The following is a 19855-nucleotide window of genomic DNA, read 5'->3' on the forward strand; positions in this document are numbered from 1 at the left end:
CTTTTTTTTTTTAAAGAGTACAATTTTAATCTTTTTTTAGTTTCTAGTTGTCAGTGCTTTGTTTTTTTATTTACAAAAATATTTATTTGTTTATGTGAGGTGATGTTTGTCAGGTCAACTATTAAAACTGAGATAAAAAAAAAATCCATGAATCTCAATCCACCATCCGACCAGGAGAGGGCGCTCAGAGAACACGGTGACGACCAGCAAAGAAACGGATCGTGTGACGTCAAAGATATAAATAAACAACACGACAAATAAACATTACACATGCTTTCCAAACTTTTTCAACGTTTACTTCGTGTTTTATGTATTTAGGACACTGTAACCACACACACTAGACACAGTGAGGAAGTGTGTGAGTGTTGAACTGGAGACTGAACTGCGATACCGCGCGGCGTTGTGGGCAGTACGCATGCGCAGCACAGTCTGAGTCTTTTCTGCGGATTAAGACATTAATAATGACGTGATGTCCTCTGTGTGCAGGACATGAGCTGCTGATGGAGTCCGAGGAGGAAGAGCAGACTGAGTGGAGCTCTCTGTACACAGGTACACTGTATAAACCACAGAGGGGGGGTGGGATGGGGGGGTGAATAAACTCACTACTGCATGTTTCACCCTCACTCACCCTCACTCACCCTCACTAATCCTCATTCACCGTCACTTCCTGCTCCACAAAGTCCTCAGTGCTGTTTACACACCCTGTCCAGGTCTCCTCACCTACCCACTGACCTCCCTCAGAGTGCATGATTAGAGTTCATATCTGTACAGGTCACACCACACCCACCCATGACACTCATGACCTAGAATAGTGCAGAGTAGTGCACTAGTTACGGAAGGGGGCGTGCCGACTGTAGACCACTAGATGCTTTTTGCTTGCTCATTATATCCTGAACACACAGCCGGTTATAGTTTCAGGGTTCCGTATTCCGTCACAGCTTCTCGCCTTCTTCACAAGTTCTTTGTTTATACTGCGATTCAGTTTCTACACTTTCGCACCAGTTTCATAAGAATTCTAAAGATAGTCTGGGGTTCTTCACTTCCTGTTTTCATAAACATGCCGAGTGACAGGTGTCTGCACAGAACATTTACGGGTTCTCCAAGAGACAAGAAGAAGAACCGTAAGTGTAACTTCTAAAAGAGTAACTGGAGCATATGGATGGATGGATGGATGGATGGGAAAATGACTAGGCAAATAGTTTAAGGGTTGTATGGATGAGAGGGCTGAAAACAAGAGGACCACTAGGCAGATGAACAAGTAGGGAGATGGCTGGAGAAGTGTGGATCGACAAATTTGGGGTGATTGCATGGATAAACTGAATAAATGATGGCTGGATAGAAAAAACAGCGGAGTAGTGGGGGAAATAGAGGACTCTGTAGAAAGATGGATGGAGGGAAAAAGGTAGGGAAACTAGAACCCTTAACTATCTCTCTTAAGAACCACTGGATGGTAATACAGATGGATGGGATGAGTAAAGATTGGATGGATTGATGAATGGATGGATGGATAGAATTGGTAGAGATTGGATGGATGGATGGAATGGGTAGAGATGAGATAGATGGATGGATGAATGAATGGGATGAGGAGATATTGGATGGATGGATGGAATGAGTAGAGATGAGATGGATGAATGAATGAGATAAGATATTGAATGTATCGATGGATGCACTGTAAAATTATTTACTAGTTGGCTTTTAAAATACATTGGCAGGATAGAAATCAAGTGGGACAGATAGATAGAAATAGACGACTCCATATAATGCTGGATGGACAGAAAGATGAATGGACTGACGGGGGGGCAAGGCTATTAAACATTTAAAGAACCTAAGGGTGTAGACCCCACAGAGCTGACCCTGTTCTGATGATCCAGCGCACTTTTGTAGCGAGAAAGCCTTCTCCTGATCATTGAGCAATATCCCGTTGTGCCTTCAGGATTCAAAGCCGGATGTGTGGAGGACAACCAAAGGGTCATCCTGCACTTGGACATGGACTGTTTCTACGCCCAGGTGGAAATGATGCGTAACCCGGCCCTGCGCTCCAGACCTCTGGGTGAGTGACCGTGTCTCAGGTCACACTACTTGCTAGTGGACAGAGTGGGATTTGAGACACAACTGTATTGTGTTAGTGACACTAGAGAGGTCACATGACTTTCACCTAAGGATGCTGGTTGTTCTTTGCTGTTTCAGGAGTGCATCAGAAGCACCTGCTCGTCACCTGTAACTACATGGCGAGGGCGCAGGGCGTGGGCAAGATAATGTCTGTGAGGGAGGCACTGGAGAAGTGTCCTGATCTGGTGCTGGTCAGCGGAGAAGATCTCTCCTTCTACAGAGAGATTTCCTACAAGGTCACAGGTAACAAACACACATATACACACCTGTCTGAGAACAAAGGATGGATAGACAGAGAGATAGGTATGGTATGGATGGGTGGATGGAATAGATGGATAGGATTGGACGAATGGATGTAATGGGTAGAGATTAGATGGATGGATGGGGTAGATGTTGAATGGGTGGATGGATGAAGGTTTAGAGACTGGATGGATGAAAGGATGGAAAAGATAGTATTTAAAGAATTTAAAGAATTTAAGAGGTGAATGGATGAATAAATATCCGACTGGATGGACAGGTAAATGGATGAATGCGTGGATGAAATGAGTGGAGATTGGATGGGTGGATGGATAAATAGATGGATGGAATGGCTAGAGAGGCTGGAAGGATTAAAAAATGGATGGATGGATGGACAAATATATAGCTAAAACGATAGATGAAGGGGAGGACTGGTGGACAGATAAATGGATGGACATACACAATGATTGCCATCTGTGCTGTACAAATGGGTTGATTGACAGACAGATGGATCGACCAACAGATTGATCACCCTGTGATTTTGCAAGTTCTCTTATTTAGAAATCATGGAGGGTCTACAATTTTCAGCATAGGTGCATTTCCACTGTGAGAGACAGAATCTAAAAAGAAAAATCCGGACATCACATTGTATGATTTTTTTAACAATTTATTTGTGAATTACTGTGTCAAATAGGTATTTAATCGCTTGCTTATCAGCCAGATTTCTGACCCTCAAAGACCTGTTATTCTGCTTTTAAATATTCTGCTCATGATCCTAAATTAGTAGCACCTTTTTGAGGTCGTTAGCTGTCATAAAGACACCATAGGAATGGTGAAGAATCAGCCCAGAACTACATGGGAGGAGCTGGTCAATGCCATGAAGAGAGCTGGGACCATCGTTTCCACGGCTACTATCAGTAATACACTAAGACGTCATAGATTAAAATCCTGCATCGCACGGAAGATTTCACTGCTTAATTCAGCCCATGTCCAGGCCCGTCTGAAGTTTGCCAGGGACCATCTGGATCCAGAGGAGTCATGGGAGAAAGTCCTGTGGTCAGATGAGACCAAAGTAGAACTCCATTCGCCCAATAATACCATACCTACAGTGAAGCATGGGGCTGGAAGCATCATGCTCTGGGGTGTTTTTCTGCACAGGGGACAGGACGAGCACTGTATTAAGGAGAGGATGAACGGGGCCATGTATTGTAACATATTGGGCACAAACCTCCTTCCCTCAGTCAGAGCATTAAAGATAGGGTTTAATGGATCCTTTCCTTAAAGGGATCATCCAGAAACATTTTTCATTAAATGTTAATATGATCTTTAGGGTCCTAATGAAAAGTTTGTAGAATACTTTAATTAAAAATTCTCAATGGGTGTGTAAAAAAAAACACTACTTTTAACTGGTAAAAACTAGCTCTGTTCTCAGCAACCTGTTTCAGTGGATGTTCCTTTAAATGCTTATGATCTCTGCTGAGCCCCCCCCCCCCAGTTCTGTGGGGCGTGTCTTCACAACACATGTGGGGTATAGCCACGGGAGTGTAGTCCAGTGTGGGCAATGCTTTGGACTGCATTACCCACAAAGCATTGCCCACAACGCAGTGCTTTGTGGGTAATGCAGTCCAAACTGGAAAACACTGTAATATAGAGCCCGAGTCTGTTTTCTTCAGTCGTTTTTGGTTTGATTTAAGTACGGAACCTACGCGGAAGATTGTAATATCGCCTGACAACGCAGAAATTAAAACAATGGACATGCATCGACTCGATTTGTCTTTCTCATCACTGCATGGGCATGAATTAACGGGCTGTTACGCTGCCGCGAGCAACAACAACAAAAGCGGAGAAACTTACCGAGAGAGATACGGACGCGATGTGTTTACTGATGTGTTTACATGACTTCTTAATCTTCGACAGACATCGTTATAAACCATCTAACGTAACAAAGGTAAGCATAATATAGTTTTCCGACTACGTACACAGTTTGCAACTAGACAATCACCTTAATGCATTGTTTATTATAAACGGCCGATTAGGGATTATATAGAGACGGATGTACATAGAGAAGAAGCCATAACCATGTTCTATGAGAGTGTAAGTTAACTTACACTCCGCATTCATCGTGATTATTAGAAAAGGCGATCTGCAAAGAGTCATAGTAAAATAAATCACAGTCACCGAGCCTGGTGAAGATAAAGCAGGAACACGAAGCGTTAGTACAGATCCATTTTTTAGGAGCAGCTTCCTAGTAAAACCTGCTTTATATTGACCCGCGTTTATAAAGCAGTCTGGTGAAAAATGATTATCGCAAACATGAACGCATTTAGGTAAATCGGCGGGGACGTTAGCTTTAAAAACTAAATTCAGCCACTGCGTCCTCAGCGGCTCAGATGTCGGTAGTGAATGACGACTGCTGTGTTCGCTATTACACCCAACAACTGTACACCACACTCGCTTAGGCGACATTTTGCTCCAGCGGCGAAAAACAATGGCCGACAGCGTCTTCTCACTCGGGGCGGGTCTTTGCTAAAACACCAGTGTCAATCAACTAGTGTAGGAGCGGCCTCTTGTGGTGTGGCGTCACATCGACAGGCATTTGTGATTGGCCTGATTTCAGAAGGGGCGTGTTATTGTAATAAATGAAAAGAAAACCACTGGGCGGCTCTTTATCATCGTAGAGTGGTTGTGTACGCACTCTCCTAACACACAGTTCAGTCCAAACAGCCTAAAAAAGTGCATGTAGGCCTGTATGACCCCTTTTAACACCTCAAACAGGTGCTACTAATTTAGAATCATGAGCAGAGTGTAGCTGGACTATTTAAAAGCAGAATAACAGGTCTTTAAAGGGGTCAGAAATCTGGCTGATAAGCAAGTGATCAAATACTTATTTGACACAGTAATTCACAAATAAATTGTTAAAAAATTATACAATGTGATTTCAGGATTTTTCTTTTTAGATTCTGTCTCTCACAGTGGAAATGCACCTATGCTGAAAATTATAGACCCTCTATGATTTCTAAATAAGAGAAATTGCAAAATCACAGGGTGATCAAATACTTATTGACCTCACTGTAGATGGATACATGGATGGATGTATGGCTAAGCTGATGGGTGTGTGTGTGTGTGTGTGTGTGTGTTTTCAGAGCTGCTGATGTCATACTATCCCCTGGTGGAGAGGCTGGGCTTGGATGAGAACTTTGTGGACGTGACAGAAATAGTGGAGAGCAGGAGGAGGAACATGGATGTCTCTAAACTCTCCTTTGTGGGTCACGTCTATGGACATGACAGTGAGGAGATAAACACACACACACACACACACACACACACACACATATGGTATTGATTCCTTATGAACTGTAAATGACTGTTCCACCTTGTGTGTGTGTGTGTGTGTGTAGTATCCAGCGTGCCTGTACAGGAGCATGTGAGCCTGGCTCTGGGCTCAGTGGTGGCGTGTGAGCTGCGGGAGGCGCTGTTCTCCAGACTGGGCCTGAGCTCGTGCGCGGGCGTGGCCAGCAGTAAACTCCTGGCTAAACTGGTGTCAGGGTCGTTTAAACCCAACCAGCAGACCACACTGCTGCCCCAGAGCGTCCCGCAGCTGATGATCGGCCTGGGCGTGGCCAGCAGAGTGCCGGGTAACTCCAGCTCCTCACTCACACACACACACACACACACACACTGCTCCTGAGCTTGCGTTCACACAACAATTCAAAACACACTGCGTTCAAACAACACAGACTGTGGTAAAATCCGACAGGTTGCACACGTTGATGCAGCAGTGTGTGTGTGTGTGTGTGTGTGTGTGTTAGGAATCGGGCACAAGACAGCTGACAGACTGAAGATTCTGGGTGTGGTGAGTGTGAGCGATCTGCAGCTGGTCCCACTCAGGAACTTGGTGCGTGAGTTTGGAGAAGTGAACGCTAAACGCATGCAGAGCCTCGCCCGCGGCGTCGACCTTTCACCTGTCACCCCTGCCGGCCCCCCACAGGTAACCCCGCTCAGGCATGTTCAGCTTACACACACCTGGTTCAGTCTGACAGTGTGTGTGTGTGTGTGTGTGTGTGTGTGTGTGTGTGTGTGTGTGATTTTAGTCTCTGAGTGATGAGGACTCGTTTAAGAAAATCTCCACGCTGAGTGAAGCGGAGTGTAAAATCACAGAGCTGCTGCTCAGCCTGAGTGAGAGGTGAGAGCCAGGAGCGCTTTAAATAACACACACACGCACACACACTTTCACAAGAAAAACAACACTCTGTGTCTGTGTGTGTGTGTGTGTGTGTAAATAGGATGCGTAAGGACGGCAGGCTGCCTCAGACACTGAGACTGACGCTCAGACGTGGCAGCGCAGAGAACCGCTGGTTCAGCCGCGAGAGCAGACAGGGTCCTGTTCCCACACACACCGCGCACAGGATCATCAACGGTACACACACACACACACACACACACACACACGAACAGTAACAGCTGCAAGATCAGTCACTGTTTTATTCATTATCCATGTTTTACTGTTAATGTTTATTTATTTGTTTGTTTGTTTAAGGCTGTCCGGAGGCGGTGCCTCAACTGGTTTCCATAGCGATGAAGCTCTTGCAAAAACTGGTGGACATTAGAGAACCGTTTCACCTGACGGTGCTTAGCGTGTGTTTTACCAACCTGCAGGTCAAAATGTCCAGCTGGAACACCATCAGCTCCTTCTTCACATCCAAACACACCGCCACGCCCACACACGCTGCCACGCCCACACACGCCACCTCTCCCACACACACGTCCATACCCACAAACACCATCAGCTCCTTCTTCACATCCAAACACGCCGCCACGCCCACACACGCCGCCACGCCCACACACGCCACCCCACCCACACACACGTCCATACCCACAAACACCATCAGCTCCTTCTTTACATCCAAACACAGCGCCACGCCCACACACGCCGCCACGCCCACACACGCCACCCCACCCACACACACGTCCATACCCACAAACACCATCAGCTCCTTCTTTACATCCAAACACAGCGCCACGCCCACACACACCGCCACGCCCACACACGCCACCCCTCCCAGACACACTGCCACGCCCACACATGCCACCACGCCCACAAACACCACCAAGCTCACACACACGTCCATACCCACAAACACCATCAGCTCCTTCTTCACATCCAAACACAGCGCCACGCCCACACATGCCACCCCTCCCAGACACACTGCCACGCCCACACACGCCACCATGCCCACACATGCCACCACGCCCACAAACACCACCAAGCCCACACACACGTCCATACCCACAAACACCATCAGCTCCTTCTTCACATCCAAACACCCCACCACGCCCACACACCCCACCACGCCCACACACCCCACCACGCCCACACACCCCGCCACGCCCACACACCCCGCCACGCCCACACACACTGCCACGCCCACACACGCCACTACGCCCAGACACACCACCACGCCCAGACACACGTCCATACCCACAAACACCATCAGCTCCTTCTTCACATCCACACACACTGCCACACCCACAAACACCACCAAGCCCACACACACGTCCATACCCACAAACATCATCAGCTCCTTCTTCACATCCAAACACACCGTCACACCCACACATGCCGCCACGCCCAGCCACACCGTCTCGCCCATACACACGTCTATACCCACAAACACCATCAGCTCCTACTTCGCATCTACACACACTGTCACACCCACAAACACCACCACGCCCACATACACAACCATACCCACAAACGCCGTCAGCTCCTTCTTTAGATCCACACACACCTCAAGGCTCACACGCGCTGCCACGCCCACACACACCATCATGCCCACAAACACCACCAGCTCCTTCTTCACCTCCACACACTCCCCCACACCCTCATACACCTCCATGCCTACCCACACTGCCACGCCCACACAAACCTCCATGCCCACAAACACCATCAGCTCCTTCTTCACCTCCAAACACACTGCCACACCCACAAACACCTCCACACGGAGTGTGTGTGCTGCTCCCATGTGTGGAATAATGGATTCACAGAACAACAAAAAAACATCATCATCATCATCATCGTGTCTATTTTTCCAGGAGCCAATCAAATCCAGCTACTTTCCACTTCCTGTTTCAGAGCGTGTTCCCTCACCACATTCCGTAACGCATGATAAAACCCCAGACCTCCCTCCTGGTGTAGACCCAGAGGTGTTCCGAGCTCTCCCGCGTCACATCCAGACTGAACTTATGTCCAGCTTCCAGGAACGTTCAGAGAGAGCAGAGAGACAGGAAGGTCACGTCGGGTCAGCTTCTCCAACGGCGCACACTGATGACCTCATCACGCAGCGCAGCAATGAGGTCAGCGCTGACGTTCCTCCTGATGTAGACCCGTATGTGTTCTCCCAGCTTCCCCCAGACATGCAGAGAGAACTGCGCTCGGAGTGGGGGCAGGGCAAACTCACGCTAAAAATGTCACCCAAACATATGGGCAAGCGCGCCGCTGCCACCACCACCACCAGCACGACTCGAGACAAGGCAAAGCGCTCTCACAGTGGCAGCCTGCTCAAGTAATTCAAACCATCCTCAGACAAACGCTCCTGATGTGGACGCCCGTGATCAGGGTGTAAATCTCTGTATGAGGGCGGGGCTTATTCTACAACATCAGTCCTCTGTTTTAAAGAGTACTGTGTGTGGTGTGAGACTCGGATGCTCTGAAAGACAGGGAAATATTTCAGTAAGTTGTATGATTATGAACACTTTATATTGAGAACAGTTTATAAAAACTGATTTGTTAATAAAAAAATGAGTGATTCATTTCCTGTCTGTGTTGTGTGTTTGACGTGGGGAGTAAAGCTAGGTGTGTGTGTGTACCTCACTGGGAAATGATTCATTATAGGATGAGAAGCCGATATGTATCTCCATATATAAACAGCTGACTGAGAGATAAAGTGCAGCTGCTCCTGGTGGGTGGGTGGAGCTGAAGAGCTTTAATGATGTCATATTATACGCATATTATACAGTATACATTGACAGAGGTGGGCCAGGGACACGAATCCTGTACTTGAGTAAATGTAGAGATTCTCTAGGGCAAATATTACTCAAGGAAAAGTTCTTATTTTACATGGACACTTGAGAAAAACAGTCATCAAATTTACTTAAGTATGTAAAGTACAGGGCATACGTTAGCTCACAGTAGAGCTTTTCATGGTAAACGCTCAATCCTCTGGCCCTCTGGGATATCTCGTCCCGATGGCGGAGGGAAGTGGGTGGGATATACATATGTATTAGGCCACAACTGAACTTTTTTCCTTAAGTGGATGTGTTGGAAGCAAAAAAAATGGCCAATGGTAAGGATTTGAGTGACTTTAACAAGGGCCACAATGTCATGGATCAGAGCAACAACAAAACTGCAGCGCTTGGAGCATGTTTTAGTCTGCAGTGGTGAGGACAAACCCAAAGGAAGGTGAACTGGGACAGGGACATGAGGGGACGAGGGTCACTGATGCACATGGGGAGTGAAGTTCTGGCCCGTGTAGTCCGATACAAGTCCCAGTGTAGATGAAATTAATGATCAGGTTAATGGTGGTAGTGATAGAGAGGTGTGAGAACACACAGTGTATCACTGTTAGGGAGGTAACAGAGGGACAGACTCAATGTTAGACAGGTGGTCATAATGTTATGGCTGATTAGTGTGTGTGTGTGTGTGTGTGTGTGGTGCTTAAAAAATGGTAGTAATTCTTTTGTACATGTAGTACAGAATAAATAAATGAGTAGATTATGAATAGAAAGTGCTTATTAAAGTGTGTTACTGTGGATAGTAATTAATATTTACATTTTCATTAGTCAGGTGACAGGATTAGCATTAGCAAACTTTCACAGAAAAATATACATGAAACTCTACTTGACACTTATTTAAAACTTATTATATAATAATAATAATAATAATAATGTTCATATTTGTCTTAATATGTGTATATTTTCGTGTCGTGTAAAATATTACACATTACTGAAAAACTGAAGGGGGAAATGTACTTCCGTATTGGAGTGACGTTTCACCCAGGCGCCGCCCACTTCCATCACGTGACCTGGACTCGCCTGGCAACGGGGGAAGCCTCTGTGTGCACGAGAACCGCACGCGCGCCTAGCAATGAGCTGTTATTAACTTCAGGAGAGTTTATTTGTGTATTTATTTATTTATTCATTTATTTATTTATTATAGTTCGTGGCAAATAACCCACAAATATGTGCCACACGGTGAGTTCATGTGTGTGTGTGTGTGTGTGTGTGTGTGTGTGTGAGAGAGAGAAGTTAGCATGCTAGCAGTTGCTCCTCCATGAGAGAGAGTTGGAAGGATGGAGGGGGGGGGGTCTGATTTACAGAGAGTGAGGCAGTGCACAAGTGTGTGTGTGTGTGTGTGTGTGTTGTAGTGTGTGTTGTAGTGTGTGTGTAGTTGTGTGTTGTAGTGTGTGTGTAGTTGTGTGTTGTAGTGTGTGTGTAGGTGTGTGTTGTAGTGTGTGTGTAGGTGTGTGTTGTAGTGTGTGTGTGGGTGTTGTAGTGTGTGTGTGGGTGTTGTAGTGTGTGTAGGTGTGTGTTGTAGTGTGTGTAGGTGTGTGTTGTAGTGTGTGTAGGTGTGTGTTGTAGTGTGTGTGTAGGTGTGTGTTGTAGTGTGTGTGTGTGTTGTAGTGTGTGTGTGTGTTGTAGTGTGTGTAGGTGTGTGTTGTAGTGTGTGTGTGTGTGTGAGAGAGAGGGGATCAGCACTGTTAATAGGATTCTGCTGCCTCCAGGACATATATCTGGATTACTGAGAGCCCCAGAGTGAAATGTCCTGCATTACCGTCTCCTGATCGGTGCTGATCAGGTCACACTCCTGTAAAACTCCACACTGTATCAGAAGTGGAAGGTATAACACATACCTCAAGTTTAACCAAACTCAGACGATAAGGACAGATTGCAGCTGCATCTCACCTGCTTTCTGTCTCTCTCTCTGTGTGTGTGTGTGTGTGTAGGTGTGTGTGTGTGACATGCGCGAGGCCTGGTGAGCGTGCTCCTCCTCCTCAGCAGCATGGGGAAACTGCAGAGTAAACTGCGCCGCCGCTCGGATCTCTACAGGTGAGACGCTTTACCTGTACACCTCACACACCTCGGCTCTGTCACTCACCTTCTGCTCACCTGCGCAGAGCCAGAGAGGGGGCGGAGCCTACGCCTGTGCCACAGGTGGTGCAGTATGAGGCCGCCCACTCTGATGCCGTCAACTGCGTGACCTCGCTGACCTCTGACCTCTGTGTGTCAGGTGGGAGTGACCAGGTAAGTGAGTCATGTGTGTGTGTGTAAAGTGTTGCATTGGAATGCATGAGCTATGAAGCTGTGAGTTATGAAGTGTGTATTAAGCTATGTATGAGTTATGAAGTGTGTATTAAGCTATGTTTGAGCTATGAAGTGTGTATTAAGCTATGTATGAGTTATGAAGTGTGTATTAGACTCTGTATGAGGTTTGTACCAGACTAGGTGTGGGTTATGTACTGTATATTAGGCTGTGTATGGATTATGCGGCTCGTTATTGAGTGGTTGTGAAGCTTTTCTTCAGCTAACTACGGGTTATGAAGCCTGTACTTGGTTATGTGTAAGTTGTGTATTAGAATATGTATGAGTTATGAAGCTTGTCTTAAGTTACATATGGTTGATGAAGCATGCACTGGTCTATGTATGGGGTACGAAACGTGTACTATTAAAGTGTGTAGTAGTCTCACACGTCATAACTCATACAGAGCCTAAATGCACACTTCATAACCCGTACCAGGGTTAATAGACCCTTCATAAGCAAAACACACCCTATATTAAGTATTAATAAAGGGTTTATTTGTATTAAGTAAAGGATGGATTATGCAGTGTGTATTAAGTGTGTACTATATCTGCAGGTTATAAAGTCTATATTAAGCGCTGTCTGAGTTATAATGTGTGTATTAGGTTCTTTACGGTTTATGAAGTGCAGTGTATTTTGCTATGTGGGGGTTATGAAGCTTGCATTAAGCTATGTACTTAAACAAACCTAAATAATTCATTTGATTGTGTAAAGCTGCTTTGTGACAATGTCAAGTATTAAAAGCTCTAAACAAATTAAATTGAATTGAATGAATAGTTATGAAGCTTGTATTAAGCCAGGTATTTGTAATGAAGTCTGTATTAATCTCTGTGTGGGTTATGAAGGATGTTTAATGTCATGTACGTAATATAAATGGTGTGTTTTGTTTATGAAGGGTTTATTAACCTTGGTACGGGTTATGAAGTGTGCATTTATGCTCTGTATGAGTTATGACGTGTGTTTCACTCTTAATGTCTTATGAAGGGTGTACTAGGCTGTGTGTGTAATGAAGCTTCTATTCCTCTCTAAATACTGTAGTAATTTTGAGTTATGTATGGTTTATGAAGCCTGTGTTCCTGGTTAGGCGGTGGTCGTGTACGACTGGAGAGCAGGAAAAGTGTGCAGATGTTTTCATGGACACAGCAAGGAGATCACCAAGGTAACGCATTAGCAGCGTTTATAAACACGTATTACACATTATAACCTCTGACGACTGACGATGTGTGTGTGTGTGTGTGTGTGTGTGTGTGTGTAGCTGGGTTGCTTCCCAGGCAGTACGTGGATCTTCAGCGCGTCTCGTGATAAATCGGTGTTGATGTGGGACTTCACCGGCGGCCCGAACCCCATCCAGTCATTCTGTGGACACGAGCTGGTCGTCAACGGAGTCGCTGTCAGCCCAGGTCTCTCCTTCTAGCACACACACACACACACACACACGGCCGTTTGACTGAACCCTGGTGTTAATAACGTGTAATGACCGCGTGTCACAGACGGCTCGAAGCTGTGCACCGGCTCTCGGGATAACTCCATGTGTCTGTGGGACGTCGAGAGCGGCAAGTGTCTACACAGAAACACCATCTCACGCAACCTGGTGAGGGACAGCACACACACACACACACACACACGTTATACACACACGTTATACACACACATACAGTACTGCGCAAAAGTCTAACATGCAAATAAATGCAGTCGAGTGAAAAAGCCCCAGTAAAGGCAGTGAAGAGTCAGAGTTTAGTGTGACGAGGTTTTGGTGACCCTCCAGTCTCAGGTACAGTGTGTGTGTGTGTGTGTGTGTATAATGAAATGTGTGACAAAGTGTCGCTGATCGTCCTGCAGATCCACACACACACACACACACACACACACACACACACACACACACACACACACACACACACACCTGCTCCTCTTCTGCATGCAAAACCCGGCAGCTTCCGTTCTATATTTAGTCTAAAACCTGAGGCTTATCGTGATCCACTGGCTTGTTTTCAGGACTAAAGATGTTTAATATTTATAATGTTTGATGTATTTCATTTGGTGGGAAACTGAGGATTAATAATAATAATAATAATAAGATATAATACAGAAACTCTGAAATAATAAAGTCATTAAATAAAATGTGAAAAAAGTTAAAACACAGGGTGCCGTAAGACTTCTGCTCAGTACTGTACCTTATACACTTACTCTCACACACACACACACACACACCTCATACACACCTTAGACACCTCACACACGCCTTACACACACTTTTCACACACACTTCACATTCTGACACACATACCTTACACACATACCATTCACACACACCTCACACAGAGCTTACACAAACAGTACATTACACACACCTGACACACACCTGACACATACCTTACACAAATACACTCCTCACACACACACACACACACCTCAGACGCCTGACCACGCCTCCCTCTCTCTCTCTCCATCTGTACCAGGTGACTCACCTGTGCTGGGTTCCTGGAGGAACATCAATAGTGCAGACGTCAGAAGATAAAACCATCAGGTGACACTTCAGAGGTTCACAATCCTTTCATCATCGTTCTCATTAATCAGGGTTCACCACCTTTATAGAGATACCCTTGTTACAGAGTGTGGGACAGTCGCACGTGGCAGGTGACCAACACGTTTCCGGCTAAGCAGTACATCCAGACACACTGTGACGTGAGTGTGAACCGCTACCACCTGCTGTCCAGCAGCAACGGCTTCGGGGGTCACGGCTGTGAGGCCACGGTCAGTCTGTCTGTCTGTGTGTGTGTGTGTGTGTGTGTGTGTGTTACATGTCTGAATACTACTCAACAACACACAACAATGTGTGTGTGTGTGTGTGTGTGTGTGAAGCTGTGGGACCTCAGACAGCCGGGCTGTAAGGTGGTGGAGTACAGAGGACACGTCCAGACGACGGCGTGCTGCGTCTTCCTCCCGCCGAGCATCGGCTCGCCCGCGCTCGTCGCCTCGTCATCACACGACAGCTCGGTCAAGATCTGGGACCAGAACACGGCCGGTAACACACACACACACACACACACACACACACACACACATTATTTTATGTTAACTTTAATCAGAATAAATTATGGATATACTAAATGCAGTGTGTGTGTGTGTGTGTGTGTGTGTGTGTGTGTGTGTGCAGCGTGTCTCTTCACCCTGTCTCTGGACGGCTCGGGGCCCTTGGCGTCGGTGGCACCATGTGACTCCAGCGCTCTCCTGTGCGCCAGCTACAACTCAGGGCTCCACCAGCTGCAGCTGTGCCAGGGGTCGAGTCCCAGCCTCAGGGAGGTGGCACGCTTCTGACCTGCGCTAACGCTAATGCTAACGCTAACGCTAATGACGGCGCCAACTTTCTGTCTGGAGCGGGCTTCTCACTCAGGGACACACACACACACACACACACACACACACACAGTGCCATCCAGCACACATCATGAACTCTCTGACTTTCCCTCCCTCCCTCACACACACACACACACACACACACACACACACACACACACCAGTGGTTGGATAAGCTCCGCTCATGATGTAAGTGTAGGACAATTACTGATTGGGCTATGCAAAAGTATTGGCACCCCCTCTACCTTGTCCATCAAGAGAACTTCTGTGGGTGGGGGTTTATACAGCGCTGATCTGATAGTGGTGTGTGTGTGTGTGTGTGTGTGTGTGTGTGTGTGTGTTGAGCTACAGTATAAACAAACCACAACAACAAGAAAAAACAACAAGCCACAATCATTTTCTCCTTCTTTGTCCTTTATCAAACACATTATGCAAAGAAATGGCCTCACACACACACGCACACACACACACACACACACACCATATGAGCTCTACACGTGTATGCTTACTGACATGGAGAACCTGATTTGGTTTTTCCTTCACCAATTCTGATTTGCATTTCTAACCACTAATGTATACAAGATACAAGAACACTTCACACAAACAGGAAAACCACACACACACACACACACACACACACACACACACACACACAGTGATGCGGCAGAAGAAGTGGGAAAACCTGCGTAGATAACATTTTTTTTATCAGTTTCCATCTACAAAAATATACTACTGTGCTGCTACATCCTGCTCCGCACAAAACAAGCAAATGTCCTGAGTGTGTGTGTGTGTGTGTGTCACAGGTTCAAGAGCGTCCAAGCTCTTTTGAGATTATGTTTCGAGTCTGAATTGACTTGAATCATTTTCACCAGCTGCTGAACTGAGCCAAAGGACAGAGCCGTAGTGCTGGAGGCCCAGACGCCGAACCCTGAACACCACCGAACACGTTGTTCACACACACTCATGAGTGTAGATTAGGAAATTAGGATTCTTTACACACGCGCTGAGCAGAACAGCGTCTCGGTCCTCGAGCAGGAGACCACGCCGGGTTCCTCTCCCGTCCGCCAAGAACAGGAACCCGACAGCCTGCGAGTTCTACATCGCCCCTGGAGCGCGACCTCAACCGTTAGCTTTAGTGAAATGTAGCACTGTGGGGAGGGGGAGGGGTCTGTCACTACAGGCTCCGCCCTCTTTTTCATCCACACTCTCACCGCTGTCTCACAAAATGCTGTATTTAAGCAAATTAGGGTTAGAGTGTTTGTGTGTGTGAACTAGATTTCTGTTTGTTCTGAACAAACTTCACAGACCAAACACAATCTCAGGAGACTTTAACCTTTATTATCAGATCTCTAAACTCACTGAATGTAGCATTGTTTAGAAATCTGGTATCGTAATTGTTTATGCAAGTGTAAATATTTAATAACAAATAAATAATAAATACAAAAATCATAAATCGGTTGTGTTCAGTTTATTTGATTGTGTGAAGATATGGACCAAGAGGAAGCAGTTCAATTATTATTATTTTTAATAATAATAACAATAATAATAATAATAATAATAATAATAATAATTTGTGCTGACCTCTGACATTTGAACCTGTATGATTTGCAATTACTGCTCCTATATACAGAGCTCTCTCTCTCTCTTTCTCTCTCTTTCTCTCCGTCTCTCTCTGTGCGTCTCTCAGCAGCTTTATTTGCCTGCTCTGTGTGTGTTTCCTGGTCTGCGATGTTCCTGTATGCAAATCCCACCACACACCGTGAGCTCCAGCGTACTAATGCAGGAACTGACAAAGAAAAAGAAGGAGAGAAAGAAAGGAAGCAGTAGAAACGGTTCAGTTGGATATGTAGAGGGAGGAAGCAACAGTTCAGGAAGGCGTGATGGAGCGTCAGGTACGCAGGACACGCGCTGAGCCACGGGCCGAGTGATGGAGCATCTGTACTGGGGGAAGATCAGGTAGGTGAAACCACACACGCGGCTTTAACTGTAGACGTGGTGCGTGTGAGATACAAAGCATGGGTTACCACTCTGGAGTAGAGACGGGGCACACACACACACACACACACACTCACACACGACAGGCAATTTGGAAAAGCTACACTTTGCATGTCTTTGGATTGTTGGAGAAACCCGGGGTAGATTCGGCTCCCGAGGGCGTAATCAGAAGCTCCCGAGCACTCAGGGTCCAAACGGATATGTCTTTGGTCTCGGCTGGAGCATTTTGTGTATCCAGGGAAACACATGCATGTTGTGTTGTGTATCTACACACCATCAAGGGAACAGGCCTATGCTGCTTTGCATGGCCTGGAGTTCTTCCCATTTCCAAAGCAAATATGTTATTAATCTGAGGCAAAGCCAGTGCTGTGTATGAAAAAGGCACGTGAAACCTCAACTTTTTTTTTTTTTAGTTATTCCTTTTCCAAGGCAAATACATGCTTGTGACTGTGTTTCTGTTTGTGTGTTGTGTTTCAGACCAGCAGGAGTAGCAGCAGCGACACAGCTGCCCGACTGATTCGTCAGGTTTCTGCCCTTCACACCATCACTGTTCTCCCTCGTCCAGCCATGGAGCAATCTCCTTATGCGCCAGATGACCAGGGTGCATCCTCGGGGCCATCGTCAGACGTCCGTGAGGTTCCGGCGTACAGTAGCGACGACCTCCCCGAGCTGGAGTGTGCCGTGTGTTTTAGTCAGTTCAACAACGTCTTCAACACGCCCAAGGTGCTGCAGTGCGGCCACACGTTCTGCCTGGAGTGCCTCGCACGCATAAACGTGAAGTCGTCACAGCCTGAGAGCCTGCAGTGTCCTCTGTGCAGGGCGTACACCCCTCTGCCCACCCTCGGCCTGCCCAAGCTGGACACGGATACGACGGTGCTGTCCTGCCTCCCGGACACCATGCAGCACGTCTACAGCATCCGCTTCAATCGCGGCAAAGGCAAGCTGCAGATCAAGCGCGTTCCCAGCTCCGTACCGGCTTCCTTGAACAACCAGCGCCGCAGCCTGGACCTGGGGCCAGCCATCACGGTAGAGGAGGACCAGGACACGCAGAGCGGCTCATGCCCGTCCTTCAGACAGCTCATGAGGATCCCCTCGTGCAGGGCTTTCGTCATGGTGTCCGGCGTGCTCATCATGGTCTCGCTCACCATCGGCATCAGCATCATCCTCTCAAGTCCCAAGTGACATCATGGAGTCATGGGGCCGGGGATTTAGGGCCGCGGATTGATTTTATTCTGTAATATTATTTATAATCTGTGCTGGGCCTTGTGGACTAAAGCTAATAGGGGAAAGGCATGGGACACGTTCTGTCCACTTATTACAGCAGGAGAGACAATCACACACTACGTCTCGCATCTTGATGATTCAGTCTTGCTCCTGAAGGCTATTCCCTGATCCCTCACTGGTGGAACCATCAAACCCAGCAGGACCTCATCTCCTTTATAAAGACTTTAAAATGGCTCGAGGAGTGTGACACCATCACGTACGCTGGCGTATTTCTTCTTGAAACTTGACAGCGGTGAGGAAGTGTGTCAAACACTATGCATCATGCATCACACTGCCTTTGATCGGTACCATGTTTTGGATCAGTACTGGGCTCATTAATTAGCTTTTCCCTGTCACAGTGAGAAGATCAGGAAAAGAGGGATATTTAACAAGCTTGCTGGTCAACTCTCTCAGTCTCTCTCTCTCTCTCTGTCACACACTAACACACTAATGTACTTTGATATACTCAATACTTGCTTGTGGTAGGGAGGTGCTCAGCCACAGCTACACCATGTCTAATGTGCACGTACTGCTGTTCTAGAGCGTCGTATTTAGCATAATCGAACACGCAACTGGGTTTCATCGGTTCCTCTACACTAACTTTTTTTCTCCATGGCTTCTCCTGCACGTCTACTGCTAAAGCGAGCGAGACCCGAAGCTCTCGGCACTGTCAGTATGATGATCTATTACCTTCACACATATTCAAATATTATTTTTATAACAGTGTGTATTCCTGTGCTATCATGTCTTCCTGTCATTACTTGATGTCCTCCATCAGATTTGCACTTTTAGCTGCCAAGCAGGCTAACTGTAAAAAGCAGCGTCAGTCTTATTAAAGACAGATACTACGTAAACACAGAGGCTATGTGTCTTCATTAATATCAGTTTGGCTCTTCTTCAAAACTAGCAACATTAACATTAACTAGCCAGCTAGCCACATATTGTAGCTTTACATGCATGCTATCGCTAGCTATCGTAGTTACACTAAAATGCAGAAACACGCTAGTCATCAGGAGAGCTAAAACGTAATATATATATATATAGCTAACTATCTACAGAGCTAACAAGCTTGGTTTCAATATCTTCAAGAGCTAACTATCTTTCTGTACCATTTTTAATTTTTAACACCACTAATAACATGAACAAGTATGTTAGTTAGCAAGAAAGTTTCTACCCAATACCAGACTACTAGCTACCCAATCAACATTAGAATAAAAGTTACACAGTCTATGGTTTTATTACCTTTGCTTTAACTGGATCAAAATTAAACATATATTTTACATTTCTTATTAAATAGAAGTGTGAAAGTTTCAGACCTCAAAAAAAAAAAACATGCTAGCTATTAGGAAATTCCCTAGCCTGTACCAGCCAGCTACATAGCTAACTAGCTAACATTAAAACAGCAAATAAACATGTTCATGTTCGTTTTTTTTAATTAAAAAAAAAAAAGTGTTTTTCCATTTGCAATGTTTAACTATAAAACAAGCAGGCGTTCTGTTTATTAGGAGATCTTCTAGATAGTTAAGTAGCTTAATGCGC

General features: G+C 46.1%; 3 protein-coding genes across 3 annotated transcripts; all 3 read left to right on the forward strand.

Moving 5' to 3' along the window:
- The first annotated feature begins 206 nt into the window (after positions 1-206).
- poli (polymerase (DNA directed) iota) lies at positions 207-9157 on the forward strand. Its single transcript, XM_053481543.1, has 9 exons — positions 207-549; positions 1934-2050; positions 2188-2352; positions 5490-5633; positions 5745-5981; positions 6156-6334; positions 6438-6529; positions 6630-6763; positions 6884-9157. The coding sequence occupies exons 1-9, from the start codon at positions 501-503 to the stop codon at positions 8911-8913; spliced, it is 3147 nt and encodes a 1048-aa protein (XP_053337518.1). The 5' UTR covers positions 207-500; the 3' UTR covers positions 8914-9157.
- A 1311-nt stretch (positions 9158-10468) lies between these two features.
- wdr31 (WD repeat domain 31) lies at positions 10469-16533 on the forward strand. Its single transcript, XM_053480518.1, has 11 exons — positions 10469-10596; positions 11127-11242; positions 11349-11451; positions 11520-11646; positions 12786-12860; positions 12957-13101; positions 13192-13292; positions 14161-14228; positions 14314-14455; positions 14564-14726; positions 14859-16533. Exons 3-11 carry the CDS (start codon positions 11405-11407, stop codon positions 15017-15019), a joined length of 1029 nt encoding a protein of 342 aa, XP_053336493.1. The 5' UTR covers positions 10469-10596; positions 11127-11242; positions 11349-11404; the 3' UTR covers positions 15020-16533.
- A 130-nt stretch (positions 16534-16663) lies between these two features.
- Positions 16664-19142, forward strand: LOC128509581 (E3 ubiquitin-protein ligase RNF183). The gene is made up of 2 exons (XM_053481361.1): positions 16664-17014; positions 17531-19142. Exon 2 carries the CDS (start codon positions 17621-17623, stop codon positions 18233-18235), a length of 615 nt encoding a protein of 204 aa, XP_053337336.1. The 5' UTR covers positions 16664-17014; positions 17531-17620; the 3' UTR covers positions 18236-19142.
- Positions 19143-19855: the final 713 nt, after the last annotated feature.

The sequence above is a fragment of the Clarias gariepinus genome, chromosome 21 (genome assembly GCF_024256425.1).
Source record: "Clarias gariepinus isolate MV-2021 ecotype Netherlands chromosome 21, CGAR_prim_01v2, whole genome shotgun sequence".
Taxonomy (NCBI): domain Eukaryota; kingdom Metazoa; phylum Chordata; class Actinopteri; order Siluriformes; family Clariidae; genus Clarias; species Clarias gariepinus.

Coding starts and splice junctions, on each gene's coding strand:
- LOC128509581 (XM_053481361.1), top strand. CDS start 17,621: ATGGAGCAATCTCCTTATGCGCCAGATGACCAGGGTGCATCCTCGGGG.
- poli (XM_053481543.1), top strand. CDS start 501: ATGGAGTCCGAGGAGGAAGAGCAGACTGAGTGGAGCTCTCTGTACACA. Junction 5,982..6,155: donor CGTGGCCAGCAGAGTGCCGG/GTAACTCCAGCT, acceptor TGTGTGTGTTAG/GAATCGGGCACAAGACAGCT. Junction 6,764..6,883: donor CGCGCACAGGATCATCAACG/GTACACACACAC, acceptor TGTTTGTTTAAG/GCTGTCCGGAGGCGGTGCCT.
- wdr31 (XM_053480518.1), top strand. CDS start 11,405: ATGGGGAAACTGCAGAGTAAACTGCGCCGCCGCTCGGATCTCTACAG. Junction 11,452..11,519: donor CGCCGCTCGGATCTCTACAG/GTGAGACGCTTT, acceptor TCACCTGCGCAG/AGCCAGAGAGGGGGCGGAGC. Junction 14,456..14,563: donor GTCACGGCTGTGAGGCCACG/GTCAGTCTGTCT, acceptor GTGTGTGTGAAG/CTGTGGGACCTCAGACAGCC.